This window comes from Crinia signifera, chromosome 7 (assembly GCF_055691185.1).
Source record: "Crinia signifera chromosome 7, ASM5569118v1, whole genome shotgun sequence".
NCBI lineage: Eukaryota > Metazoa > Chordata > Amphibia > Anura > Myobatrachidae > Crinia > Crinia signifera.
In genome coordinates this window covers 128,784,977-128,812,526 of record NC_139223.1, presented here as the reverse complement: position 1 = coordinate 128,812,526, position 27,550 = coordinate 128,784,977, and the positions used below count along the sequence as shown (strand labels likewise).

The window sequence follows — 27,550 nt, the reverse complement described above, 5'->3', positions numbered from 1 at the left end:
AAGTGTCCCAGGCAGAGAGCCACACACACTATAATCCCATCACTTATTAATGTCAGACAGTGACTATTAGTCATCATTACTGTATTATTGCACTGCTATAAACGACTCGCTGTGCTGACCACGCCCTCTATACTCAACCAATCCTATTTTGGCATCCAGGGACGCCACTCTTCCTACCTCTGCGTTCTAGGCCTCGTAATGAGCTAGGAGGGAAGGCGTGATTAGTGCGTGACGTAAGGCAGGAGGCAGTGACGTACCGAGGAAGGGGCGGGGCGGCGAGGTGACACGTCAGACGGTTGCTGGGGAGCTGCTATTAGAGGAGGAGGAAGAAGAGGAGTGAATGGAACACGGGGACCGGTGTCTGGAACGTGCAGAGCTATCGGAGGGTGTTTCTGACTCACGCTGTGCTGCCGGGGGACGCTGCTGAGAGGCGGACTGGAGAGAGAGCTCGCTGACCGGTGTGACTGACCCACATCCTTGCCCTCACCCGCTGTATCCCAGTCATTTACTGCTACATCCCTGTGCCCTCTACTACTACATCCTTACCATCTCCTGCTGCTACTTCTACATCATCTTTCTTCGCCACTACATCCCTTCCAATTCTCTGCTACTACATAGTTATCCCCTGCTACTGCATCATTATCCTCCACCACTACATCCCTGATATTTTCTGCTACTAGATCCTTATCCTTCATTGCATCCATACATCCCCTGCTGCTTCTAATACTGTCGCTACTAAATCTTCGCTGTCCTCATTCACGTTTCTATCGTTTTACTTCCACTTTACCTTTCTGCAGCTACATCCTAATCCTTCCCTAATACTGTAAAGTTCCTATCCTCCAACACTCCCCCCCCCCCCCCCCCCCTTGCAGCATCCCATAGTGCTTCTCCGCTACTACTACATCCCTATCATCTAGATTCTGTTCTCTTGCTGTACAATCTACTTATCATTTACTTGTCACTTACTGGCTACCCAGTATGGTGATGACCTGGGCACAGTGATTGTGCAAGTGAAGCCTGCAGACCTGTGGGCCGGTGCCCTTGATGCTGGTTGGTGACTCCTGGTATATGTGGAAATGAGACTGTCCATGGTCCTGTCTTTGCTGCGGCCCGTGGGCCCTGTAGTGATCGGTATATCTCTAGGCTTCACGCTTAGCCTGCTCAGTGTAACCTGGGTGGAAGAGCCCTGTGGAAGTGGTCCAAGACTACCAGGGAGTGCAGGGGTGCTCCCTGAATCCGGTCATGATTTAAGTGTTGTGAGGAAACCAAATTCGGTGGCTGCTGGGGTTGACCCCAATGAGAACTTTGAGCCTAAAATCATCCCCTACACCCCGCCTGACCCCCAGAAAGTACAGAAGAAACCAGTCCGGTAAGTATCGACCATTTTATGACTGATCTGCCCTTGAGCAATTCAGTAGTACTTTGAGGTGGAACAAGGACATCAGTAGATCCTTCCATGTCTGTGAGGCTTTGTAACTTTCTATGTTGGGAAAGTAAAATTGTCTGTAATAACACTAACCTAAAAGTGATTATGTGGAGATGACTAACTTTGTTCCATGTCATTAGTGTCGGAGAACAGACCTGGCCATGTGTTGGGACATAAGCCAGACCTTTTATCTTATTACAGTGTCATCTCCAGGTTTATAGTTTTCTGTGATCACTAATAATTACATTTATTGAAGTCTTGGTATGTCTGTGTGGAAACAAGGGTTTGTAAATAAAGTTTGCTGACTAATGCAGACCTATTCATTCACACAATGGTCCCCCGCCACTACTATGTTGTGAGTTGCCTTCTTAAGATTTAATGCATCTAATTCTGCATAAATGCCAAGGGTTTTGGTAATTAATGAAGAAACTGTGTCCTCGAGTGACTCAGACTTCTATCTGTGATATATTGTTAGCAAGCAGTTTGCAATAATTTAAATACAATCTAACCTCTCATTTATCTTGCAGCTGTAAATAAGAACGTCAGGCTCACCGATATACTTTTTCTTGCAGTGGAAGTAAAAAAGCTTGTTTTGATTTAGTTAATATGTAAAGCCACTCTGTGCTATATGCAATTGGGAACTCCGCATAATACAGATTCAGGATCATCTCTAGTTAAAAACAAACCTGTCCTGACTAGATTTTTATGTGTATACCCTAAAATCTGACCTACATAGTGCATCATGCCTCCCCCTGATTCCAGAATATTGTGTCTTCACTGAGGATTACAATTATGTGCTTATAGTTTGTTCTAAAGCAGTAGTACCAGAGCTTAGGGCCTGATTCTAGTTGGCATTCCAAGTGGCAGTAGTATGCTGCTTAGTGGGCCTTCAAACACCGCGTGGCGACTGTGCAGATGCCCGCCACACATCGACTGGATGTTTTGCATAAACATCCCATCGCAGGGTAGCATGTGGGCCCAAAATAATTCGACGGTCTCCATCCCAAACTCCACACCCCCCCCCCCCTTGTGCGAGCATCACAAAGACTTCGAAGGTGCCTGCACAGAAGCCCTGCACATGCCCATAAGCGAATATGCGCAGTGCTTCACCATCAGTCCTCCATGTGAACACGTTGGGGACATTCGCAAATCACAATCGGGCTCTTAATGTCATAAACCCTGTGGTGCAGTGAGGTGTGCCACAGGTTGGTGGTCTAGGATCAAATTATTTATGGTCATTGTGATATGCAAACTCGGTGCTGGTGGCTGCCTATCATAATAAATGAGCCAGTTAATCTTTTATTTTGGTTAGAACAGATGAGGCAGGTTGTATGTACTGTTTTAATACACTTTTTCGTAATTATTTGTATGCGTGCTTAATTCTGGGTGATCGTACTGTAAACACTGATAAGTTATACCTATTGAGATATTTGGTACGACCGTCCTCTAATATTGAGCGTATGTGATTACACATACGCTGCACCTCATCGGTGGTGCTGCTGGAAGGTGCCTGATGTTTGGCGTGTGTGTGCGCGCAGCCACATTTCTGCACCTGTGCATGCAGCCACGGCGAACAGAGTGTCCAAGATTACGGGCGGGAGGTGTGGGGTGGCAGCGGTTAGTGGGAACGCCTACTGTTTAATGGCCGTTCCCATAGAAATCGCCTGGGGACATGGGCGGGCAGCTGACATCACCAGATGTCAACTACCCACCCACTTCCTTACGAATGTCCACGCAGATCTAAGGTTAGCTCAGAGTAACCTTAGATCTGCGTGGGCCTTCCACATCATTTGCTGGTTAACATAAACAACCATTCTCAGCCTGTGCATAAGAACGTGGCGTGCGAATATCGGCATTCGCAGGGTGGCATCTGGTGGACTCATAAGGCTGCGAATTCGCAGCCTTGTAAGTCAACCAGAATAACCTCCAAGATGTATGGTGGCCTTTTATTCAGATGTCCTTTTGTAATTCTGTAGTTGGCATCTCAATTTGGATCATATCATTTTTTGGTGGCTGCCTGATTGTCATGTTTGCTGTACACCTACTCTGGGAGCTACACTGATGTCACGTTGATACTTTGAGGGTAGTCCCACAATAGTGACCTGCATATGCTTGGGATTTCTGCCTCTTGGCTCCCTCAGAAGTAGAGGCATGGGGGAAATCTCAGGGGCATTGGGGTTGGTGGGTGGGATTCACTGTGGTGATAAACTGATGCCTGGCATGAGGGAGTGGTGGCATGCTAGCTCTTGGCGTGGGGGTCCCACAGGAACATTGACTCTTTATCGGACATGGTGGCATGCTGATACCTAGCATGGGGGGTGGGGTCCCACATGCTGATACCTGGCGTGAGTGGTGTTGTGGCACACTGATGCATGGGGGGGTGTCCCATAAAGGTGTACACTAATGCCTGGCATGGAGGAGAGGTCCCACGGTGGCTAGCTCTTGGCGTGGGGGGGGGGTTCCCACAGAAGTGGCACACATGAGGGGGTTGTTTCAAGTGCATTAATAAACAGATGCTTGTGTACCATACCCATATGTTGGCCTGGTGACCTAACCAATCTAAAATAAGCTGTCCATAGTGCTATCCTGTAACTGCTAGTCTTTGACACAGCAGTGTGAGTATCTCTTCCTGTGCCATAATGAAGTCCTATAACACATCTAAAACCCATTAACAAGTTATTGATCTTGCAGTATTGCGTTTGTTGCAAAATAATTACCCACTAATTACTTTCATCACATAGTCAAATAAGCACCTGGAACAGATAATCAGTTGTAGAAGTTTCTTGCGTAACAGTAGTATTTACCAGTGAACACGGCTCTGCGGGAATCTGTTCCAGCTCGCAGTGTGCCGTTTTCTGTCTTTCACTGTCCGTCCATTCGTGCTGTAATATTGTCCTATTGAGTTGTCACTCTCCCTTTTTTGTGCCTCTGACATATTTATTTGTCCTACCAGCAGCACACACTCCAGGAAGCCATTTGGGAATGAAACATTTCCTTGTAATGTGCTCTCAGGGAGTACTCTTGTGTTTAACTCTTCACTGCAGGCAAATGTTCTTGAGATTTCTAGGAGCAGGAAATAAGCATACCTTTGATAACGCCTAGTATTTAAAAACAAATGATCTGTTATTGGCTACTAATATGTGCACCGCAAGATAGCTCAAAAAGACGTTAAGTGCTGACAAGCGTGAAGAACAGAGCATATATTATATATATATATATTATGTCACATTCAACATTTTCTAAAAAAGATTCTAGAATAATGGGACTCAATTTGAATTTGTCAAAACATTGAAGTACCACAAACCTTCCTACCTATTGGTAAAATTAATGTTTTACACTAGTAAACTGGTCCGACACAAATCATTGCTTCTGGCGTAAGCATTTGTGCTGCTAGCTTTTCTGAACACAGCTCTAGTATTTGTTGCATTGGGAAAGCCTTTAAAAATTATGGTAATAGACCCGTAAGTTATACTTGCCTACTTTTGAAAACTAGTTTCAGGGAGATTATAGTTGGTGGTAGATCTTTGCACCGCGCCCCATTGAGGGGGGGGGGGGGTGTCATGCTCCACCCAAAGGGCGTGTCTAGTGCCGTATATGGAGACATTGTGAAAGTGGCACCTAGAAGCGTGGCTGTACTGCTACATCTGAGAGGAATCTTTCAAATTACTTCTATCCAAATGTAGATGAGCCCCAAAGCAGTAGAGCTGCTATACTTGGTATAGTGCTGGGAAATGGCGCTGATGATACAATGTAAATGTATCTGTCTCTCGTTCCTTTTTTTTTTTTTTTTTTTTCCTAAAAGTGTAATGTGTGCTAGGTGAAATGAGGGAGATTGCTGCTATTTCAGGGAGTCTCCTGCATAATGCAGGAGGGTAGGCAACTATGCCGTAAGTGCAGTTGCATTGTGTGTAGTTTTGCACACTCAAAATAAAGCCTGTGTGTATTGCATTAGTGGAAGAACTGGTTTACAGTAAGGCCATTGCAGATTGACATATACAGGTTTTTTTTTTATCATTACTATACATGCAATGAGTGAGATTGCATGCAACGTTGCTAATGTCCTGTGTTTTATTGATTTTACATGGCTTATATGTGGTTCATATGTGCTTTATCCATGTATTCTGGGTATGGAGAGTTGTACACTAGTTTTGCATGAACTGGGACAACAAATGATTTGATTTGGAGAGAAAAGGGTACCTTTCCTTGTGTTTCTGTTACGAGGGGCCTCTTTACCACAGTCCTGTACACACAGTGATGTCCACAGTAGAAATTGAAGATGTTTCTCATTAGTTTTAATTGCCTCCTGTTGGTAATTTCCTCCATGTACAGTAGGGGCCAGTCCTCAAGTTAATACATCTCTGAGCAGGATGCCTATTCACATTCACAGAACCTCTACTTTTTGTTATGTTGAGCTTTTTAGCTATTTGATATTTTCCATTATTTTCTTATCCAGGTATTCTCTATATGGGACGTGGTGGTCAATGTATTGGTCCTGGCCAACCTTGCTATTAGGGAATGCTAAAACTTGGTTGGGGCCTATTGGAATGTGTAGTTTCACAACCGCTACAGAGCCAAAGGTTGGGCAAGAGTGTCCACCATAGTTGCTTTGTGTAGGCAATACTACACCATGAAATGATACTGTCATTTTCTTAATGGTTGCCATATCTTTAGCTGTCTATGACAGTTATAGACTCCTATGTGTGCTTGCTTTGTTTAGTTAGCTTTTTTATATAATCATTTTGAACATTGCAGCACATGTAAACCCTCCTGTGGGAACTGACTCATTAGTAGACTGTTTCTCAATCCACTGCTCTGGAAACATAAAAGCCTTATGTAGGGGGCAATGAGCTAGTCAAGTGATAACATATGTACAGAGTTATTTCATGGATAGACCCTGCTCTCGTGTTTCTTTTTTTTTTTTCTCTGGGACATGTATTACATGTCTTTAATAATGTAGTGCCATGTGCTTTAAACAATAACAACCAATTAGGTTGCAGACATTTAGAAAACAAGAGGACATATCTGATTGGTTGCTGTGGATTAACTTCATCAGGCAATGAAGTATATTTACATTTTCATTGAATGTATGCTTCACGCAGGCATATGATATTTAATCTGGCAGCTCTTTGATCACAAAATCCCCAAGTCCCTAGGTTTTCATGATGATCCACTAATGGCGCAGTGGTTAACATGGCTGTCTTGAGCTAGGAACACACTGACGATATATTGTTTACCATTTCCCTTGAACTCCTGGTCAAACTATGTAGTGTATACACTCTGAAATCTTCCAAACAGCCAACAATATATTGCCAGTGGCCTCATCCAGGCGTATTAGGGGGGGTACACACCAGAAGAATTAGGGCTCAATTCCATCAATCTGGATCCAATTCCGACCGATTGGATGCAGATTGTGTGTAGATTGGGCATGTTTAGGTCCAATTCCAATCCGATGCGCGTCCCCGCTGTCGTTTTACAGATCCTACCTGCTGCAGTGAGGATCTGTAAAAGATCCATTCAACTGGATACAGACTCAGATCGGATTGGATGCAGATCGTTAGCAGATTGTGTGGCTCCAACAGATCGTGCGAGCATCACACAATCTGCTAACGATCTACTAACAATCAGGATCGTTCTGGTGTGTACCAGGCCTTAGTCATTGACGATCTACTGAGATTCCGCTGCATTTATAGACGATGGAAGATGATGCCAACCAGCAAGATCATGTAAATACTGTGTACACACTATATGATGTGAATGATTGGCTATGAAACCTAGAATTTGACTGCAAACAGGAACCACTTGACCCATCTAGTCTGCCCTAACACGTTTACACACTTTCCAAGAGCTACTAGTACATTTCTGGATTGTCGGAGGAAACCCACCCAAGTTCAGGGAGAATATACAAACTCCACAGTTAGGGCCATGGTGGGAATTGAATCCATGACCTCAGTGCTGTGAGGCAGTAATGCTAACCATCACACCACTGAATGACCCTTCTGTTCTTTGTATAGTCTCCATGTTTTCTACCACATGGTGCCAGGTATGGAATTTAGGGGTCCATTTATCAAATGCTTTGTAGCTAATTAAAATTTGTGTAATAAATGGTGCTTTGGCCAATCGTCTCCCAGTGGCCATGTGTTTGAAAAATGACAGTTGGCTGTCTGGAGCACTATTTATCGGGTGTGGTATAGGGGTTCGACATTCGGGATCCCGATAGTCATTATCCTGACATCTGGATCCCGACTGGCCAGACCCAGACAGCATGGCGAGCGCAATAAAGCCACTTGCGGGCTCGCTGCACTCGCCACGCTGTGGGCATGGTGGCTCGCTACGTGAGCCACCTATTTTATTCTCCCTCTATGGGGGTCGTGGACCCCCACGAGGGAAAATAGCCAACGGACATTGGGAACCCGGCTGTCTGTGTGTTTTGACAGCCGGGATCCCGACGTCGGGTTAATACCTGTCGTGACCCCGTCCGGCACACCTATTTATAATATGTAGTGTTCCCGCTAGGCTGTTTTAGCGGGGCGCTGCGCCCTGCCCGACTTTTTTTAAAGGGCAAAATGTGCCCTGCCCCTCTCGCAGCGCCCCGCTAAAAAAGCCTCATGGGGAAGCCCAGTATCGCAGCAGATGGCGATGCCCGGCGCTTCCCCGGCAGCACAGTGGCTTCGGAGGGGCTGGGCCCGTCCCCGTCCCCTTTGACGGCAGCGGCCCGGGCACGCCCCCAGCTGTGACATCGGCGTGTCCGGTCCGCCCCCCGGCGCCCTGCCCGCTGTCACTCCTAGAGTGAACACTAATATGCAACAAGTTTCAATAGCTAAAACTGGTGGATATATGGGCCCCTTAGAATGGTAGCACCACTAGGACAAGGTACTGATGAAACATTCCTTCTAAAACACCGTAATAACCGGTCTCTTACCCACAAATTCTTAATTAAAGAGAGCGTACATATATAATATAGTATATGTTCTGTATTCGCTTTCCTTTTCATCAGCAAATGATATGTATAATGTAAATTAACGTGTAGCAGTTTTCCCTTTTTCATTTGAGCGAGTGGTTTTCTGATTGGATCTTGGAACACAGCATTTAAGGACCGTGTTAGGTAATAATTATGTTGTGAAGTGCTTGCATTCCCAGCGAGCAGGCCGTTCCCTTATAAAGGACGGCTCCCTTCCACTGAGTACCAGAGGCTGCACTTAGCAGGTCCTCTAATAAGTACCTCTCAGTCTGGGCAACATTCTGACTGTACAACACAGATTTGAAAGAGCAGACGAGGTAAAGAACCCTGACGGCTATTAAGCCCATTGTATCTGATTGACTGCCCACTACTCACGCAGTGTCCATTTTATTATTTCACCTAAGGATTAACCTGGCAGTGCCCCCATCTCCAGAAGCACAGCCCCATGTTGTTAAAAAGTACATGTCCTGCCAACCAGTCTGTCCGAATAACTGAGGCGTGCTCAGAAGTCACGCAGACCTCAAATGACTGTTCTTTCTGTGTATAGCTACCAAGGCTCAGGCCCGGCCTCAGACGCTGGATAGAATAGTCATAGTCTGAGGAAACCTTTATGTGAGCTTAAACTTTTTCCAATGCAGGCTGTGTAAGAGATCTATTTATACGCTAAATTATGAATTTGCAACAACCTCTCCACAAACCTTCTGTTCTGCAATAAAGTGACCTAGCAGCTGATCTTCTGAACAGTGGGATCCTGAGATGTGTTACAGAATAATCATGCATTTTTAGGCATATATTTCAATACATTACCAAAAGGTCTAGCAATCTAGTAGTGTATGTAATTGAGAAGACCTTGGCCGTTCTGTGTTCCAAAAATGTGAAGCGGAATGTTAACTTTTTACATTAAAATAGTGGCTGCAGCACTATTAATTCTTTTTCTATGTTAATTATTATCTATTGCTTAGACGTGAAAGGCACATTATGGGGTGGTGTGTGTGTGTGTGTGTGTGTGTGTGTGTGTGTTCATATTTAAACATGTGGACTCTATTTGGGCCCTTCAGAGCTACATCTTTTAAAGAAACCGGGTAGTGTGTATGCTCAATAAGTTTAACTTGGGGTCAAAATACCGACATATAGAATGTGCAGGTGAACTGTCAACATGACTTTGGGTCGACAGGTCGCAAGGTCTACATGTGATTTTTGACCCGACATGTGCTGACAGGCTCGTATTTCATGCCCTACCATCCACTAGGGCGTGGTGTATAAGAATAAAATAGTGTGACGAACGCAGCGAGGCACCGTGCCGGAAGCATTGCGAGCGGAGCGGTTCACCTCCAACTGTGTCCATGTCGATATTCGGGTGAAAAAAACAAAACATGTCGACCCAAAGTCATGTTGACAGTTTCACCTGCACATTTTTATATGTCGGTATTTTGGCCATGTCGGGATTTTGACCATGTCTGTATTTTAAATGTCGGGATTTTGTCCTTGTCGGTATTATGACCCTGTCAGGATTTCATACCGAATCCATCTGAAGATGCAGGTTAATGTACCGGCTATGTAGCCAATGACCTGCACATTTCAGTGGGGTCCCAGTGACCTCAGCATGTTCATTCTGTATCCTCCACCCACGGCACCGCAAATATAGTTAACAATATCCACGCTGCCTCGGGTCATCTAGTGTGTACAGGGCTTTTGCATGCACAAGCTGGAAGACAGGACACTCCGGGCACATGGCTGTAAATCATTCATCAGTTACAGATGTAAGGCTAGCAGTTCCCTGGCTCTAGACCTACAGTGGATCTGCTGTAGAGCGCCATATTCAATGCGGTTTATAACGGTGCCAATACACATGGCCTTTCTGCTGCCCAGCTGTCTCAGAAATAGTTGTTGACTGTCTTTCATTGCCAACCTTATTCAGCAACATCCGCAGATGCAACTGCAAAGCCATGCCCTAAAGCAACTGTGCCCCAAGTGCATAGGTAGAACAGTAGTCTGCCCTTTTTAATTAAATGGGCACTGGTCGTCTTTTTACAACTAATCTCGTGCTGGAAATGTTATGCGGTCCCTGGGTCGACAATGCCTAGGTCAACCACTAATGGTTGACAGTGACTAGATTGACACCTGAAATGGTCGGCATTGACAGAAGGTCGACGTGTTTTTGGTGTAGACCGAAGTGATTGCAGTCTGATGGATGTACAATCAAAGCATGGTAGATGTGCTATACTGCCAGCCCACATCAACCATAATATGTATATTTTCTTGTTTTCCTAAGGAGCTGCTTCTTGTTTACCTACCAGATTATGGTGTCTAGCGCAGGAATTTGGAACCATTCTGTGCACTGTACAACAGCTGTTCTTGTGGAAACTAAGCAGCAGAGCACAGTTAAGCAGCCTGTCAGGCACAATTCTCAGCATGGCCAGCTAACCACAAGGAAGGCCTTATGGGGCAAACCTAGTATCCCCTGTTGTTCAAAGGCAAAATCCAGTTGCTTTGGCCGTTGAAATTAATTGCTGCTTTAAATTGAAAAAGTCTACTGGTTAAACTGCACTGAAAGCAGACAACAAAATAATTGAATGCAGTTGGTTCGTACACACTAGATCGTTCATGTTAACGATATATTGTTAGTATCACCTAGTATGTACACTATAGGTCGTTAATTATGTGCGCTCCCACAGGTCGATAACGCGCACCCCACCCCCTGCTGTCTGAACATGCAGCTCAAAGTTGACTATATCGCCAATGGATGCATGGGCCACGTGCAGTGCTTGATTAACCAGTAGGCTAATTAAGCTGCAGCCTAAGGCACCAGGATTTGGAGGGGGTGCCTTGCAGGTGAGAGCTGAGGAATAAAAATGAAGGCCTAACTTATTCAATGCTTGTTAGCTATCGCTCATCCTTATGTGATGTGATGCGGGGGGGGGGGTAAAGTTCTTATGGTGACTGTCAGATTTCTGTGCCAATGTAACTTACTGATGGAACCATTACTTTATGTACATTGTGCTACAGCCCAGCTGGTCAGCCCTAGGGCATCTGGAACCTTTAATTCGGCCCTTTCTGTGTGACGTCACTGAATGATCTCTTTAGTAATATTGTTCAGTGTGTATGCACAAGATCGCCTGGGAATTTTCTGGAATACACGACCGATATCGCTCATGGAGCATATTTGTATAGTGTTTATAGGAAGCCTGTAGTGTTTGTGGCTTTGTAGTGCACCAAAGTACTCTGCATCACCACGCAGTGGGGGAAATAGGGACATATAAACTAGACAGAATACATGCAGACATGGGTTACATTTATGGATTAGCATAGTTTTTTTTTTTTTTAAATAAATAAAAACTGATTTTTTTTTTTTTTTTGTGTGTATACTGTATATATATCTATCTCTATCGAACACTGGCCCTGAGCATTATTATTATTATTATTATTATTATTATTTTTTTATCCAGCATGCTGGAAATTAATCTCCGGGCGATGGCAACGCGCAGGGATGTGAGATCACTTAGAAAATGCCCCTAAATCGCTACGCGTGTAGGCCCTATAAGTGTATGTATGAGCACTTAATGGCTCGTGGATTTGCCACTTGCAAAATGATGTTTTTGTTGTTGAATTCTGAACATTTTGGCAGGATATATTATTGACTACATGATTTCATGGTCTTAGCTGCGCCTATATATAACTGTGTGAGGTTAAAGTTTATTCAAGGTGCTCGCCTCGGCCACAAACAAGTGATTGTTCTGCTGGGAGGAGGGCAGAGGGGGATATGTCTGGTATCTGTTCACTTCTTCTCCTGTCTCTGCATATTCTAATCCTCTCTCAGGAGTACGTGCAGGGGGCAGCTGAGCCACCAACAGAAAGACTTTTATATGTGCAGCTATAAGGCAGAACACCGATGGCCCAGACATCGCACAAGTATGATAAAGGAATCCACTAACAAACTGGACCTGTATTATGATCAGTACTGGAGCCTCAGTGTTTTACAGAGGCAGAGTAACGTCACAAATGGGCTATTAGCCAGATTGTGTGTGTGTAAAACACCTTCTGGACAGCTGGTTCTGGCCAACCTTCAGATTAGCATTTAACAGTCATCCCAGAACCCCAGTAGTGATGACCCCTTTATGGCCAGGGACCACACTGCTACTCCTACCAATGCAAGCCACCCGCTAGGCTCCCTAGTCCCTCCTCTCTGCTATCTGGGTTGCGCAACAGGTAATCCAGATCTGTTTGGCTACATATCCTGATTATTTTAAAGTTTCTCAATTTCTTATAAATGTATTACCTGTTTGGCAGTATGTTCGGTATGGCACATATAACCCCCCCATTGTTGTAGCCCTATACACTGTGATCCCAGCTAATGATATGCTGCCTGAGGCCTTATCTAACCAACTAATCCAGATCTGGATGAACTAGGAAGCCAACTGACTGTGATTTCCATAAAGCAACTTTGCATTTCTTGAATGTTTGTAATTATTCAGTTACTTGTAGCTGGGAGTGAGAAAACTGCTTTATCCACTTTGAATTGCCTGTGGTTTGTATGACATGGAACAATGGAGCCTACACATGGGGCGATTGTGGCCCATTTTTTAAGCAATCTGACTAGATCACTTAGAAAATGACCCTACATCGCTCCCTGTGTAGGGGCCATAGCGATACCGCTGCGCAGCTCCTGCAATGGACATCTTACATGTAGGATTAAATCTAGTTGTCACCAGTCGGGGAATGTTCTCACCAGATAACCCCCTTCTTAGCGGCTTGCAAGGACTCAGGATTCAGACGCTAAAGCGTCTCAATGGTAGCGTGTACATTAAGCTACGCTGATAGCATAGCGCTGCAATGAGAACAGCTAGAGCGGCACGCGCACAGTTAAACAGAGACTCTGGCAGGCTGCCAAGTTTCTGAAACAGACTGTGCGCGCGGTGGCGCCGTGAAACTACACAAGTACCCTTTTTTTTTTTTTTTTTTTTTTTTTACATGTGATAAATCGCATGCGATTTTATCACATGTAAAAAATGCCACATCAAGTTCTCAATTGTATGTGAGCCTCCTGGAGAGCTGCCGGGTGGCTTGTCGGCCTAATGTATGGGGGTCGATCCTATTAGCTCAAAAGGGTGCGAGGTGCTGTTTAAATGCTGGCAACAGAACCCAAATTAAGCCAATCTCGCACCCTTTGCTGGCCCGAATTCCCCTAAAATTGCTTGTAACCCTATGGAAGTGCTTCAATTATTTTAACCCATGGCTGCCACTAGATAGTGCCCGACTGATGTTTTTTTTTTGGGGGGGGGGGGGGGGGGGGACCTTTCAGCTCATCACCTCCTGAGATGTTGAGCTGAAATATATGCGGTAAGTGCACTTTAGGCCCCCAAATGGGACTTTTAGTCAGGTAAACCTGAAGATTAACAATTGACTATGTAACTTTAACCCATAACTTTAGGTGCCCCAAATAAACACTTGAGCAAAGGTCATTGTAATTAACCATCTGTGCTGAGATATGTCTTTTCTTTTTAAAACCAGAAGGTAATGCTGGGTACACACTTCACGATTTTCACTAATGACGTGCACGATAATGCTATGGTAAACCATATCATTGTGCATATCGTTCAGTGTGTACCCACTATATCATTCAATGCGCACTCCAGCGGAACATACCGTCAAATCTGACGATATCCGTTACTGCCTCTTCAGCTGGGGTCACGGTGACATCACTGAACAACCTGCAGGTTATTTACTGAACGATATTGTTCAGTAAATAACCTGCAGGTTGTTCTTTTTAATAATATCAGCAGTGCGGCATATTGTATAGTGTATACAGGGCATAAGTGTGTGTTGAGAAGCCCTGGTATAAGAGAGTACTTTCTGTCACCTGATCGCATAGCTCTATAAAGATCAGTGTCATTCAGCCATTTCCTCAAAAGCTATCTTAAATAAATTTAAATTTCAGTATTTTTAATTCCTTATTTTCTATCCAGTATTTGCAGTATGTTTAGCGCTATGATTTAACAGCTCTTGCTATTTGTATTTTTGTCTTTGTTTTTACCTGTCTTTGGCACTTTTACCTTCTGGAATATCTTGATTGTTCCTGTTTAGTCAGCCACTGAAGTATCTGCATGTGTTTTTTTTGTTTTTATGTCCTTTATTTCATGTTTTTGGTTTCTCTCCTCATGTAGATCTCGGTATATAAGCACAGAACTTGGCATCAGAGAGCGGCTTTTTGTCGGGGTCCTAACATCGAAGACTACCTTGAACACTCTGGCAGTTGCAGTGAATCGGACCTTAGGACATCGGCTTGAGAAATTGGTCTACTTCACTGGTATGCGTGGCCGGAAACTTCCTCATGGCATGAGCGTGGTGACCCATGGAGATGATCGACCCATCTGGAACATGTATCAGACGGTGAAGCATTTGCTGGATCACTATGTGCAGGAATTTGACTGGTTTTACTTGGTGCAGGATGATACCTACACAGAAGCTCATCGGATTTCCAGACTCGCTGCTCACCTTAGCATAGATGCTGATCTCTATCTTGGTCGGCCTGAGGAGTTTATTGGCGGTGACACTGAGGGAAGATACTGCTATGGCGGTTTTGGTTACTTGCTTTCTCGGAGCCTTTTGAAAAAGCTGCAGCCACACTTGGAAAATTGCCGTAATGACATTCTGAGTGCCAGGCCTGACGAGTGGCTGGGGCGATGCATCATCGATTACACACACGTCAACTGTGTGGAGGAGCATGAGGTGAGCATTTTGCATTAAGTCTCCCCTCATGAGGGGTAGTGAGTTAGATGAATGTAGCATTTGGCTGTATATGGTCTTAAAGTCGACATGCATTGGGTCGACCACTGAAGGTCAACATAGATGGAAAGTCAACAATGGCTAGGTTGACATTCAAAAGGTCGACATGGGTTTTTCCCCCCTTTTTTTTCTTCTTTTTTTTTTTTTTTTGAACCGACATGTGCCGACACAGTGGCAAACGCAGGATTTTCAGAAGGGGGTTTCCAGAGGGGCGGAGCAAAGCACGGAGATGGACACTTAGGTGACCCAGTATATGCCGGGTCAGTTAAAGTATTATAGATAGACCAAATGTATAATAATTAATAATAGACCAAATGTATAATAATAATAATAATAATAATAATATACATACAGGGGCGTCAACAGCCGTGTAGACCCCTGGGCATAGCAATGATGTCCCCCGGGTGGTATGGGGTATTACATACCCTCCAACTCTACCGATTTAGCCGGTACAGTACCGTTTTTTAACAGTCTGTACCGACTAAATCAAAGTGTACCGATCGTACCGTTTTTTGAGGGGTTTGGGCGACTCCTTGCTTCCTTTTCCCCTTGACAGGCAATGGGAATCTATTAGGACTGGCGCAGACGGAAAAAACAAAAAACAATGTATTCAGCCTGTTCTGGGGCTTCTGCACCCGTTCCCAGGGATGCAATGCGGCGGGTCCCAGGGTGCAGTGCTGTGCGTCATGACACAGGCAGCCAGAGACTCCTGGGCTGAGAGCCGCTGGTGGAGGAGGAGCATATTCTCCTATAGTCTACGCAGCTGTGACAGGACCGCGGAGATGAGGGGAGCGCTCTGCTGCCAAATGTATGTATGACCTGACGGTGCTGGTCTGCGACGGCTCTAGTCTGCTGCTCTTTTGGGTATGCCTGTATGATACAGGCATACCCAAAAGAGCAGCGCACTAGAGCGTCGCAGACCAGCACCGTCAGGTCAGGCTGTATCTGTGCCCACTGCCCAAGGGAATATATCCTATACCTGCAGCAGTGACCCGATGAAGTCTCCCTCCAGCCGTTTTGTGCCCGTGGCCCGGCGCTCTCTCCACTGGGGCCCGCCAGCATGGTGCTCCGGGCTGCGCTGTCTCACTAGCGGGCAATGCGATCATCAACTGTGTCTTCTTGCAGACCAGCACCCTCAGGTCAGGCTGTATCTGTGCCCACTGCCCAGGCTGTATGTGCCCAGTGAAATGTACTGTGCTGGGCACATAATACATAACAATAAAAGTGTTTGAAATGCACTTATAGTTAACAGATGTATAATGTAGGATAAAAAATGCCCTGTACATATTCGGAAAGGGGGCGTGGACACGCCCCCTTTACTCATGGCAACGCCCTGTTTGCCATTGGCCACGCCCATTCCCGAATGTGTACCGTTTTCTAAACTGCAGATGTTGGAGGGTATGGTATTCTATCAACCGCTCGGCATGTAGGGCCTGGATCAGTAATTTCCACTAATTACCCCTTTACTGCACAGATGGTGGGAGAAGGGGACATTGGGCTGAATGAAGGGGCCCTGATACATAACTTCCAGGGTGGTAGAGGATGTTTAATACGCAGAGGAGGGGTGTATAGTGGAGTGGGCTTATTATTCCAAATTTTCTGGTGGGAGGACAGCTTGCTTGACTGCAGATATCTCCAGTTCCCAGAAATACATTTCAGCTGCTGGAAGGCTGATATTTCTGGTTCTAGGAACAGTAGAGACAAGCTACCAGTATCCATCAAGGGGGGAGAGTCCCAGCTTTTGGAATATACCCTCAGCGAAACTGTAAGTGAGACAGAACCTGAAATATCTGACTGGGAAGAGCAATTAACAGGCTTGGATGGGGACCACTGTTTTGAAGTCAGATATCTCCGGTTCCCAAGGGCCGATTTTTAAAATTCTTGTACCCATGGAAAGAGGGGACCCTCAGCTTTCAGCCTAGGGCCCTTAGACTCCTGGGGGGGTTTCTGGGTACTCAGAAACCCCCCCCCCCCCCCTGCGTGCACTACTGCGACAGGCCATATTTCATGCCCCACTATCCACTAGTGCGTGGAGGGTGAATAGAATAATGTGCCCGAACCATGGCGAGGGCAGCGTTTCACCGATAGTGTCCATGCCGACATTCGACAAAAAAGTGAAAACCCCATGTCGACCTTTCGACTGTTGACCTAAAGTTTGTTTTGACCTTCTATCTATTTCAGGTGTCAACCCAATGCATGTCGCCCTTGGGTTGGTGACCCATACCAGCATGTGGCTGCTGAAGTGCTTTCTGTGTAATAGGGTAGTGGCCTCATGCTGCATCAACTTGGGATTTCACTTTTTGGGAGCAATTGCAATACTTGCATTTAATAAATAAAATATGGTTGCCTGTGTTACATACACCCATTATCATGTCTGTAAGAAGTGATTTAATGTTGTGGTGTGGTTGGCATGTCCTTTTGGCTAGACGGCTACATGTAAAACATTGGAATGTACATGTCTGCAAATGGAGAAGAGAGTTGTTGTTGTTTTCTCAGCTTGCGGCCTTGGAACCTCCACAATATGAGGATTTACAAGGCAGTCTTTGTATACTGTACTGACAGCTTGCAGATACATTGGGGTTGTTGTACTGGAATATACAGTAATATCTGCAATTATAAGATCTCAACAGACTACCCCTCATTTTGGGATGCAGATTAAAATGCCATTATGGGGTATTATGTTAATGAAGTGTACACAAAATGATTATTCATGTCTGAAGAGGCACAAGGTTCTGTAGCACCTTTATCACAACTTGAGTCTGTGCAATAAATTGCATTGCTTTACAGCCCGAAAATAAAAAATTCTCCCTCCTTCCTCCTTCCTCCTTCCTCCTTCCTCCTTCCTCCTTCCTCCTTCCTCCTTCCTCCTTCTTCCTTCTCTTTTCAATACACCATTGCTGCTAAACATCCACAGACCCGGGTCGCAGAGCAGTTTAAATGGGTAATGCCCCTTTCAGACCACGGTAATATGTGCGGTCTGAAAGGTGCAGAGTGATTTTACCATTTCCCCCCAAACCCCCCCCCCCCTGCTCTATACCTCCAAGAGGTCACTGCCCAGCGCATCTCCGGGGTGTCTCATGCTGCTTTCACACCGCAAACCTGCTTTAGACCAGGTATTTACATGCAATGTGAAATGGGTTAAACTTGCTCTAACCCCTTTTAAAAATAAAATAAAAAAAAAATGTTTTAAATACCTGGTCTAAGCAGGTTTTGCAGTGTGAAAGCAGCAAGCTGGCTTTGTGACCCAGCTCCCATTTTCAGCATAGGGAGAGCCAGGAGATGATCTCCTCTAAAGGCCCATACACACTGGGAGACTTTGAGCTGGAAGTCACTCAAAACAGTGTGTACAGTAGGAGCAAGTTTCATCTTTGCTCCTTTGGCCATGGCTAGCCATGGCTATTCTATTGTTCTCAGCTGCAATACGTATTGTATTGCAGCTGAGAACAATAGAATAGCCATGGCTAGCCATGACCAAAGGAGCAAAGATGAAACTTGCTCCTACTGTATGTCACGGCGATGGGCGCTCCCGCAACATTGCTGAGAAAGCTGTTCATCTGCTGGTTATACCAGCAGATGAGTGGCTTTCAGGACCCCCCCCCTCCCCTCCTTCAGCACCGAGCTGGGGGGGGAAGGAAAGGAAATCATAAATGTTGTCATATAAACCGAACAACAGCCAAGTGAGAGCGATCCTTTGCCGATCCTCACCCCACAGTCTTTTACAGTGTATGTAATGGTCAGCTTCTTTTTATATAGTTCTGGCAGTACTGTGTCCAGGTTTGTGAAGGGGACATATTGTTATATCTATGGAATCTGCTGATCAGTCATGAATGCCGTTAGACGAAGGACCTGTATTTGTGACCCTTCCGACAAAAAATGTATGACTCTGTTATTTTTTGCACAAATGACCCAGTGTTTTCTGTGCAGGGAGTACGATACCGCTACTTTGAACTGGGAAAGAATGTTGACCCTGAACGAGAAAGTGATCCCCATTTTAAGATTGCATTCACTGCCCACCCAGTTCTGGACCCTGTGCAGATGTATCGCCTTCACAAGCACTTTGCCCAGCTAGAGCTGGAGAGGACCTACCAGGAAATTGAGCAGTTGCAGGTGAGTGGGGTGTACATTAAAATACTTTTATATCTATATATCAAGTAAATACATAATACTAAACAGATACCCCTTTTTTTTGCACCAAAATCTCGTCTCCAATCCGGGTCATATCCGGGATTTGGTCCTTTTACACTGTGGTGGCGACCTGGAATATTCCAGGGTCAGCAACGTTTACACTGCACATGGGTGCAGGGGGCGGCGCTTGGAGATGACATAATCTCCAAGCACCGGGACCACCGATTGAAACACTGGGGGTAAGCCCAGCACCACTATAAGCTGCTGGGCTGCCCCTGCCTCTTTGCACCTCTAGCCACCTTTTTTTTTTTTTTTTTTTTTTTTAATACCCCATTTAACCCTTATTAGTAAATATGACTTCTTCTAAAGGCACTATAAGTCCACAACAAATATAACCGTGTCAATGGAGAACAAGTCCCAGAATATACTTAGGGGGGTATTCAATCGCCGTCGAGCATCTCCCGTGGGGGAGATGCTCGACGGGCCCTATTCAATGCTGTCTTCCCCGACAGCATTGAACAGGGTTTCCTGGCAGAACGAGCCCGACATCTCTAGCTGTCGGGCTCGTTCTGCCGAGAACAGCCGGGAAGTGACGAGCTGCCGGCTGCATCTCGTCACTTCCCGGCCGCAACTCGCGGCCACGCCCCCTTCTCGTCCCGCTGCAGGCGGGACATTGAATCCCGCCTGCATGTTCTCGGTCGAGCTGACCGAGAACGGGACTGGGTCACGGCAGGCGAGCAAGCTCGTCTGCCGTGACCCGAAGATTGAATACCCCCCTTACACTTCAGCAGTTAGTGCAGAGCTAATATATGAGCCTGGCAATCCAGTTAAGGGCTGGGTTTTTTTTGAGTGGGGTTTCTGACCAGAGAGGGTGTCCCAAAAAATTAGTATACACACAATTCTACCATGCACCTTGTACCAGGAAAATATATATATATATATATATATATATATATATATATATATATATATATATATATATATATATATATATATATATATATATATATATATATATATATATATATATATATATATATATATATATAATTTTTTTTTTTTTTTTTTTTTTTTTTTCTACGTACTTGACGTATTCTCAAGGCAATAACTGTTGTTGGCAACAGTCCATAACCATGACAACAGGTGCTTTTTTGATAGCCATATGCAACAGTTGCCTAGAAATGTGCCGTAAACCATGCAACAAATGCCATTATATTCCAGGCAGCATAAAATGGAGGTTCTGAAACCAAATCCTCAATAAGTTCAGGGGTCTATGTGTTTTTTTTGCAATCGCAAAAAAAGTCACTTCTCATGGGTTCTATGGATTTTCATATGAAAACAAGAATTTTTATTGCACTGTAAAAATGGTGGTTAATTAAAAAAGAGCCCCAAAAAAATTGTGGTAAACTTTAGTTTTTTATGCGAAATATAAATTATGTACAGTGTAATGCCACCTATTTACTGTGGATAAAGCGGTTTCGGTACTTGTGTAGTTTCATGGCGCCGTGCTACTTCCGGGTTGTACGCTCTCCGCTCTCCACAACTATCTAAAATAAACTAACTTAACTCCATGCCAACATGGATAGTTCATACCCCCACTATCCATGTTCGCATGGAGTTGATTTTAGATAGCGTAGCGAGCCACCGAGCCCGCAGCGTGGGCGAGCGAAGCGAGCCCCGCAACGGGACTCAGACGTACCCCGGTTTCTCCCTGTTTATTTTTTTTTTCCTCTTGCTTTCCTCCACTTTCCTTCACGTTAGTGTTTCATAGTACTATTTTGAGCTAGTGAAAAAGACCTTTGGTTTTTTTTGGGCTTTTTATATTAATTATTATTATTATTTTTTTATTTTTTTTTGTAACATGTCTCTGTAGAACAAGTGGCAGAAAACAATATTCCACCTTTTGCTTGTATACGAAGGACTTAATCTGAACCCAAGACCACAAACACAGTTATGCGCTTAGCTTTAACTTTGTCTAATACATCATGAAGGACCAGTAAGACTGGTTTCCGCAATGTATGGAATGCAGAACATTGTTTAACCTTTTTCTTTTCATGAGAATATGTGATTTAATACATTATTCAAAACTCCAGTCTATTGATAAAGGGTCATAGCTGGTTTTAAACTATAATGTATTTCTATACAGTAACAAATATCTATATTTACTTTCTGAGCTATTCAGAATGTTATGTTAACCTTTGTATCTTCTGTCCACAGCGCGAGATCCAGAATACAAGCAGCCTTTCTGTAGAGGGAGAACAATCTGCCTCATGGCCACTGGGGATCAACTCTCCTTTTCAGCCCCGTACACGCTTTGAAGTTCTGCGGTGGGATTATTTCACTGAGGACCACACTTTTTCTTGCATTGACGACTCTCCAAAGTGTGAGTTAATTGGGAGTGACTTAGCTGATGTGAGCGATGTCATTAGCACAGCCGTTGACGAATTAAACCGCAAATATCAGCCTGTGTTGCATGTGCGCAAACAGCAGCTCCTGAATGGATACCGCCGTTTTGACCCAACCCGGGGCATGGAGTACACATTGGACCTGCAGTTGGAGTTGGTGACTCAGAAAGGCCACAGTCGTTCTATAACCAAGCGCGTCCACCTGGTCCGTCCACTTAGCGAAGTGGAAATCATCCCTATGCCATATGTGACAGAGGCCAGCCGCATCAACATCATCCTACCCCTTACTGCACAGGACCGAGAACATACTTCACGCTTTCTCCAAGCCTTCACAGATATCCAGGGCAACGAGAACTCCCTTCTCACTCTGCTTTTCATTTATGATCCATTCCAAGCTCAGCAGGTCAGCCAAAATGATATATTTGCACAGGTCAAGAGCCAAATCTCCGAATTGGAGCGGAAGTATCATGACATAAAGATTCCATGGATCAGTGTGAAGACCGATGCGCCTTCCCAAATCCGACTTATGGATATTATCTCCAAGAAGCATCCGGTGGACACTTTGTTTTTCCTGGCAGGTGTAGGCAGCCGGGTCAGCACAGAGTTTCTTAACCGTTGCCGCATGAACACAATAAACAACTGGCAGGTCTTCTTCCCCATTCACTTTCAAGGGTACAAATCTGAGGTGTCTGAACATGGACAACAACCTCCACTGGCAACTCTGGAGTTAGTGCGAGATGCTGGACGATTTGACCGAGATGTATTTGATGAAGCCTGCTTCTACAATGCTGACTACATGGCAGCACGCACAAAAATGGCAGCCGATGCTCAGGAAAATGAAGAAATCTTGGAAATGCTAGACATATATGAGATGTTCATCCGTTACTCTGGGCTCCACGTCTTTCGGGCGGTGGAACCAGCGCTTCTACAGCAGTACCGCCCACGTGCTTGTAACCCACGTCTCAGCGAGGAAATCTATCACCGCTGTGTGCAGAGCAACCTGGAAGGACTGGGCTCTCGTTCCCAGCTGGCCATGCTGTTGTTTGAACAGGAACAGGGGAATAGCACCTGACCAGGTCCTTGAAACAGACTGTCTGAGACCCAGCGTGGTCAAGGGGACTTGGAAAGGGCTCAGACTGCGCTATTCTTACATGGACACTTATGGGTGCTGGGAACAGAACTTGACCTAAGAGACCACTCTATAGACTAAGAATAATTAATGTTGGACGTGAGGGGACATCCCCTTCAATTAGGACTGTCAGTGGTGTTTGTGCTTTTGAAGTGTCCTGCTCTGCCATCATTACTGCACCTGATACCTGCTCAAACTCTGAAGGACATGAGACTTCTGCCCAGGAATATGGTGTAATCTGCACCCATGTTCTTTCATTTGTACAATGAAGACATTCACCAGAATAGTACACTTTATTATAGTTCCCAAAAAAGTCAGACACTTGTGAACATTTTAATTTATCTCTGTGGTCCACCTTTGTTCCTAGAAGACTTATTTTATATAAACTATAAGAAAAAAAGACTGTGTGCTGCCTATTTGATGGCCTACCTTGCGCTGGTGTTGCCTCCAATGAGATTGCCACCTTACAAACTGCTTGTGTCTATGTGTGTCAGTCGGGATGGCATCTGTCCTGACGCGCGTCCATATTTTTTTTTTTTTTTGTCTGAGACACCAATGCTCCCCAACTCAAATTCACTCAAAACATTATTCATTTATCTTAATTATTATTAGGCCTATGTATTATTTTTTTATTATTATTATTATTATTTTGTGTGTTCTGCAATTTCCTCAGCCATATGCAGCCACCAGGACACACAAAGGTCTCCTGCCTAATACAGTCTCTCTGTAATTTCTATTGCTCATGGCTGAATACAACCTTTAAACTCCCAATGCACATTCTTAACTGGCCAAATTACATTGTGTCAGACAATCTCCTCCAATCCTTCATTCCTTGGTTTCATCGTCCTACCTAATGTGTATATTTATGTGTGTGTGTTCGTATGTCTTGCCCCAATGTCTTCTATATTAATTGGACTTGAAACTACTTTTTGTATTCAGCCTCCCTTTACCATGAAGATGTTAATCTGAAACTGACTGTATTGATTTTTACACTGGGGACGGAGGAGGTGCATGCGAGTTACTATAATCTGGGAGATAGTTGTTATTTTGGAAACTCCCCCTTTTTTTTTTTTTGGTACAATGAATCTGAAAAAACACCGCAGGCGCCTCTTGAAAGCAATCATTTTTATATTAAATCTATTTAATATTTTGTGGTTTTGACATTGATTTTAAATAAAAATACTTTCATAAAAATGCAACCAATCTCTTTCCTGTGGTTTCTATTTTGTGAAACTTTGTTTGGTATTGCATTGACATGTAACATATTGCTCTAGTACCAACAAAGCCTCTTACTGCCTCTAGAACTTCTTTCAGTAGTAAAAGACAGGGGTTCAACACTTTGTACTGTTTAGGAATAGTCTGATCCAGTTCTTATTACAAGAATAGAACATAATAAAATCGTATACAGTGCAAACCAAATTGGCTTTTTTTATTGAGGAAGCCAGTGAAGCAGTGTTAGTTTTGTTAGTACTGATATGTACTATTAAAATAAACCTTCAGAAAAGAAAGGTGGATCACGTGCTCCCAGAAGGGATAAAATTAATAATGTACACTAGTACCCAAGGTCCCACAATCTCACTTATGGTAATCTTCTTTATACGTTATACCCCTAAAATTGTATTGAGATTTTATGATCTATTCGCAAAGCTTAATTCCAACTGTATAACTGCATAGTTCTTGCTGGTTTTTGCAAAAACAAACTTTTCATGGAGAATAGTTCTTGCTGGTTTTTGCAAAAACAAACTTTTCATGGAGAAAACTATGTGCACTGCAGGTGGGGCAGATGTAACATGTGCAGAGCATTACATTTGGGTGAGTTATTTTGTTTCTGTGCAGGATAAATACTGGCTGCTTTATGCTTACACTGCAATTTAGATTTAATTTTGAACACACCCCACCCAAATGTTACTCCATTTATTTGTTTGTCTATAAACAGTTTCTTATATAGCGCAGCAGATTCCATTGCACTTTACAATTGTAAACAGAGATTAAAAAAAAAAACTGGGTGACAGACTTTACAGTAACAGGGCCCTGCTGCAAGCTTTCGATCTATAGGACATTTTTGCACGTTACATTGGGGCAGACACTCTTTAAATTCCAGACAAACTTTAGTTTTTAGTTGTTTTTAACCCCACCACTGTCTCTCAGGGCCGGGCAGCGCCATGAGCACTACATCAGCCGCTCCCTGGCAACCCGGCTGTGTGTGGAGTGACGTTGGCAAGCCACGCCGCACACAGCTGGGGGGGGGAATGAGGTGGGGTTGGGCAGCGGCTGAAGCTGAGTGGTGCTGCCTGGCACTAAGCAGACAGTGGAAACCCCCCCCCAAAAAAAAAAATATATTTCCTGGCTTGCCAGTCTGGACATGAGCATAGCCTGGGAAATTCTCGGGAGTACCGCTGAAGGGGTTAATGGGTAAGAACGCATAGATGTCTACCACGGACTAAAGACCGGTATCCTGGTTCTAGAGGAAGCCTAACAAGCTGCTATTTTGGTATGTAGTCATTGTTTTGACATCCATTATGTCGGCGTGGTCAGAATGTTGGCATGTTCACAATATCCTGTCGGCACATTATTAGTTAGGTATACATGTAGCTTAAAATTCAATTATGTCAACACACTGAATATATTAACATTTACACCATGTCGACATTATGATGCTGGTAACATTCTATACTCTATTTGTTATACCTCCCCAATCCTCATCATTTACATTTTATAGAACATCGTTTATGATAAATACATCAAAGCTATTTATCATAACTGATCTTCTATAAAATGTGAATGATGATGATTGGTTGCTATGGGCAATTTCTTTACTGGTCCACGTCTCCACTGCTCAGTACAGCAAACTCTAAGTCCTCTCATATATTCAGCAGCACTACCTGTCCGTGACAGCAGCAGCCTGCATTGGATACAAGGTAGTAATGTCATAGCAGGACCATGTTGGAGAGCACCACGGTTCTGCAGTGACTTCTGCATACTGACCACTATAATTATTAGTTTCTCCTATCATCTTGTTTCTCCTGCGCAGAGATAAGCCTTTTGTTAATTGTGTTCTTGTGTTAAGCTGCTGGCTATACACATTCAGCAACTTGTGTGTTTATTAGAAATTATTTTATTACCATTTATCTCTTAAATATTTGGCTCTGCATGACATTTTGAGCCTGTTACAGAATAAACAGCCCATCATAACATTTATAGGATCAATAACAACTGTTAAGGCCCCCATACACTATGCGATTTGGGCACGATTTTCACCCGAGATCTCAATCAGTGGCTGCACATTCATTTGTATGGGCTTTTTTTTTTTTTTTGTGCTGGCGCTGATGGCAGTGGCTTTCTTCCCTGCGCCCTACGCCTGGCTCTCTGGTCGCGGGCATCCGCCACCTGCAGCTGCCCGGGAGTTGCATGTGATAAATTGCATGTGCTCCCGACCTTGCTCCTTCCCCTGGGTGTGAAAGGTCCTTTAACCTACTAGAATTTAGCAACTACAATTGTTGTAATAGGGTTCTTCAGCCGTGCACATCACTCTGGATGAATCCCAGACATATGGCTGTTCCTTGCGGGCAAGGAAGTTCCAGCTGAATCTTCCAATCTGTAAACAAACTGGCCCAAACCACATGGACTAGTTATGTAGATGCCAAAACAAATATTTATTTTCTATGGAGCTTGTCCCATTAATGAATCTTCTATAAATAAATGAGCTCTTTTTTTATAATGCACTACAGCATAGTCTGTGTGACTAGGGGGTTAAAGTGATTTTAATTATTTATCTCAGAGATGGCTCACCGTAAAAGTGAAAGTCCAGCTTGCCAAGGGGGAGTCTATCACATGCTTGAAACTTCTGAATGTGCATAATTTTTTTTAGTAGAACTGTTTTATTCTTTATTATACTAATAACTATTTAAATAGTGCTATTCGCCTTAAGGACTCAATGCACTTTACAGAAATTATTATTCCTCTTTTAGTTATAGGGCGTTAAAAGCGGTCCACCGGGCAGGACATACACCAAACAATAAGACAGTACAGAGTACACAGAACAGTTCAGTAACCAGAACCGAATAATACCCCTTTCAGACAGAAAAAAAAGACCCGGGAATTTCCCTGCTCTTGCCGTGTCGACCCGGGTTTTTCTTCTGTCTGAAAGGGTCAACACGGGTCTAAAGTTCCGGGACTTCGACCCAGGTATTTACCTGGGTTTTTCCCGGGTCTGTATTCCAAAAACCCGGGTCGCTGGCTGTCTGTCTGAAAGGAAACGACCCGGGTTTTTGGGATTATTACACATTGTTAGGCACTGATTGGCTCTCCTGGTGGGTTGCTGGCTGGTTGTGAGGATAGGCTTCTCTGATTGGCTGGGAGGGCATGGCAATGGAGCTGGCCTCTGAGGTCATTAGGGAGCTGAAAAAAGGATAGCATGGCCCACTGGTAGAAGCAAGAGGTGATAGCTGCTGGCAGTGAGAGGGGAGGAGGATATCGGCAAACAGATGACTGGGATAGTCAAAGATGCCACAGTGTACTCAAACATTGCAAATATACTGACAGCAATGTGAGGTAACATGTACCTTCCAGTATATAAAAACAATAAAACTTGTTTACAACATATCCTTGTGTCATGCCATGGTTATTGCAATGCAGTGAGCAGTCACCACCCACTTTTGATGACCTCATCTCTGTGTGCCTTTAAAACTGTCCTTTTTTTATGACACACAGAGTTTTGCAGGAAA

The 27,550-nt window shown here is 44.2% G+C and overlaps 2 protein-coding genes across 2 annotated transcripts in view; one reads left to right on the top strand and one right to left on the bottom strand.

Annotated features, from left to right (window-relative positions):
• Positions 1–202, bottom strand: part of LOC146020572 (peroxisomal N(1)-acetyl-spermine/spermidine oxidase-like) — a 62,554-nt gene extending 62,352 nt beyond the window's left edge. Inside the window, exon 1 of the mRNA XM_083153797.1 lies at positions 178–202. The gene's annotated coding sequence lies outside the window, so the exon portion shown is untranslated. The remainder of the gene's footprint in view (positions 1–177) is intronic.
• On the top strand, positions 127–24,025 carry CHPF (chondroitin polymerizing factor). The gene is made up of 4 exons (XM_083153795.1): positions 127–1,369; positions 14,546–15,110; positions 19,092–19,274; positions 21,510–24,025. Exons 1-4 carry the CDS (start codon positions 1,077–1,079, stop codon positions 22,767–22,769), a joined length of 2,301 nt encoding a protein of 766 aa, XP_083009921.1. The 5' UTR covers positions 127–1,076; the 3' UTR covers positions 22,770–24,025.
• The last annotated feature ends 3,525 nt before the right edge of the window (positions 24,026–27,550 follow it).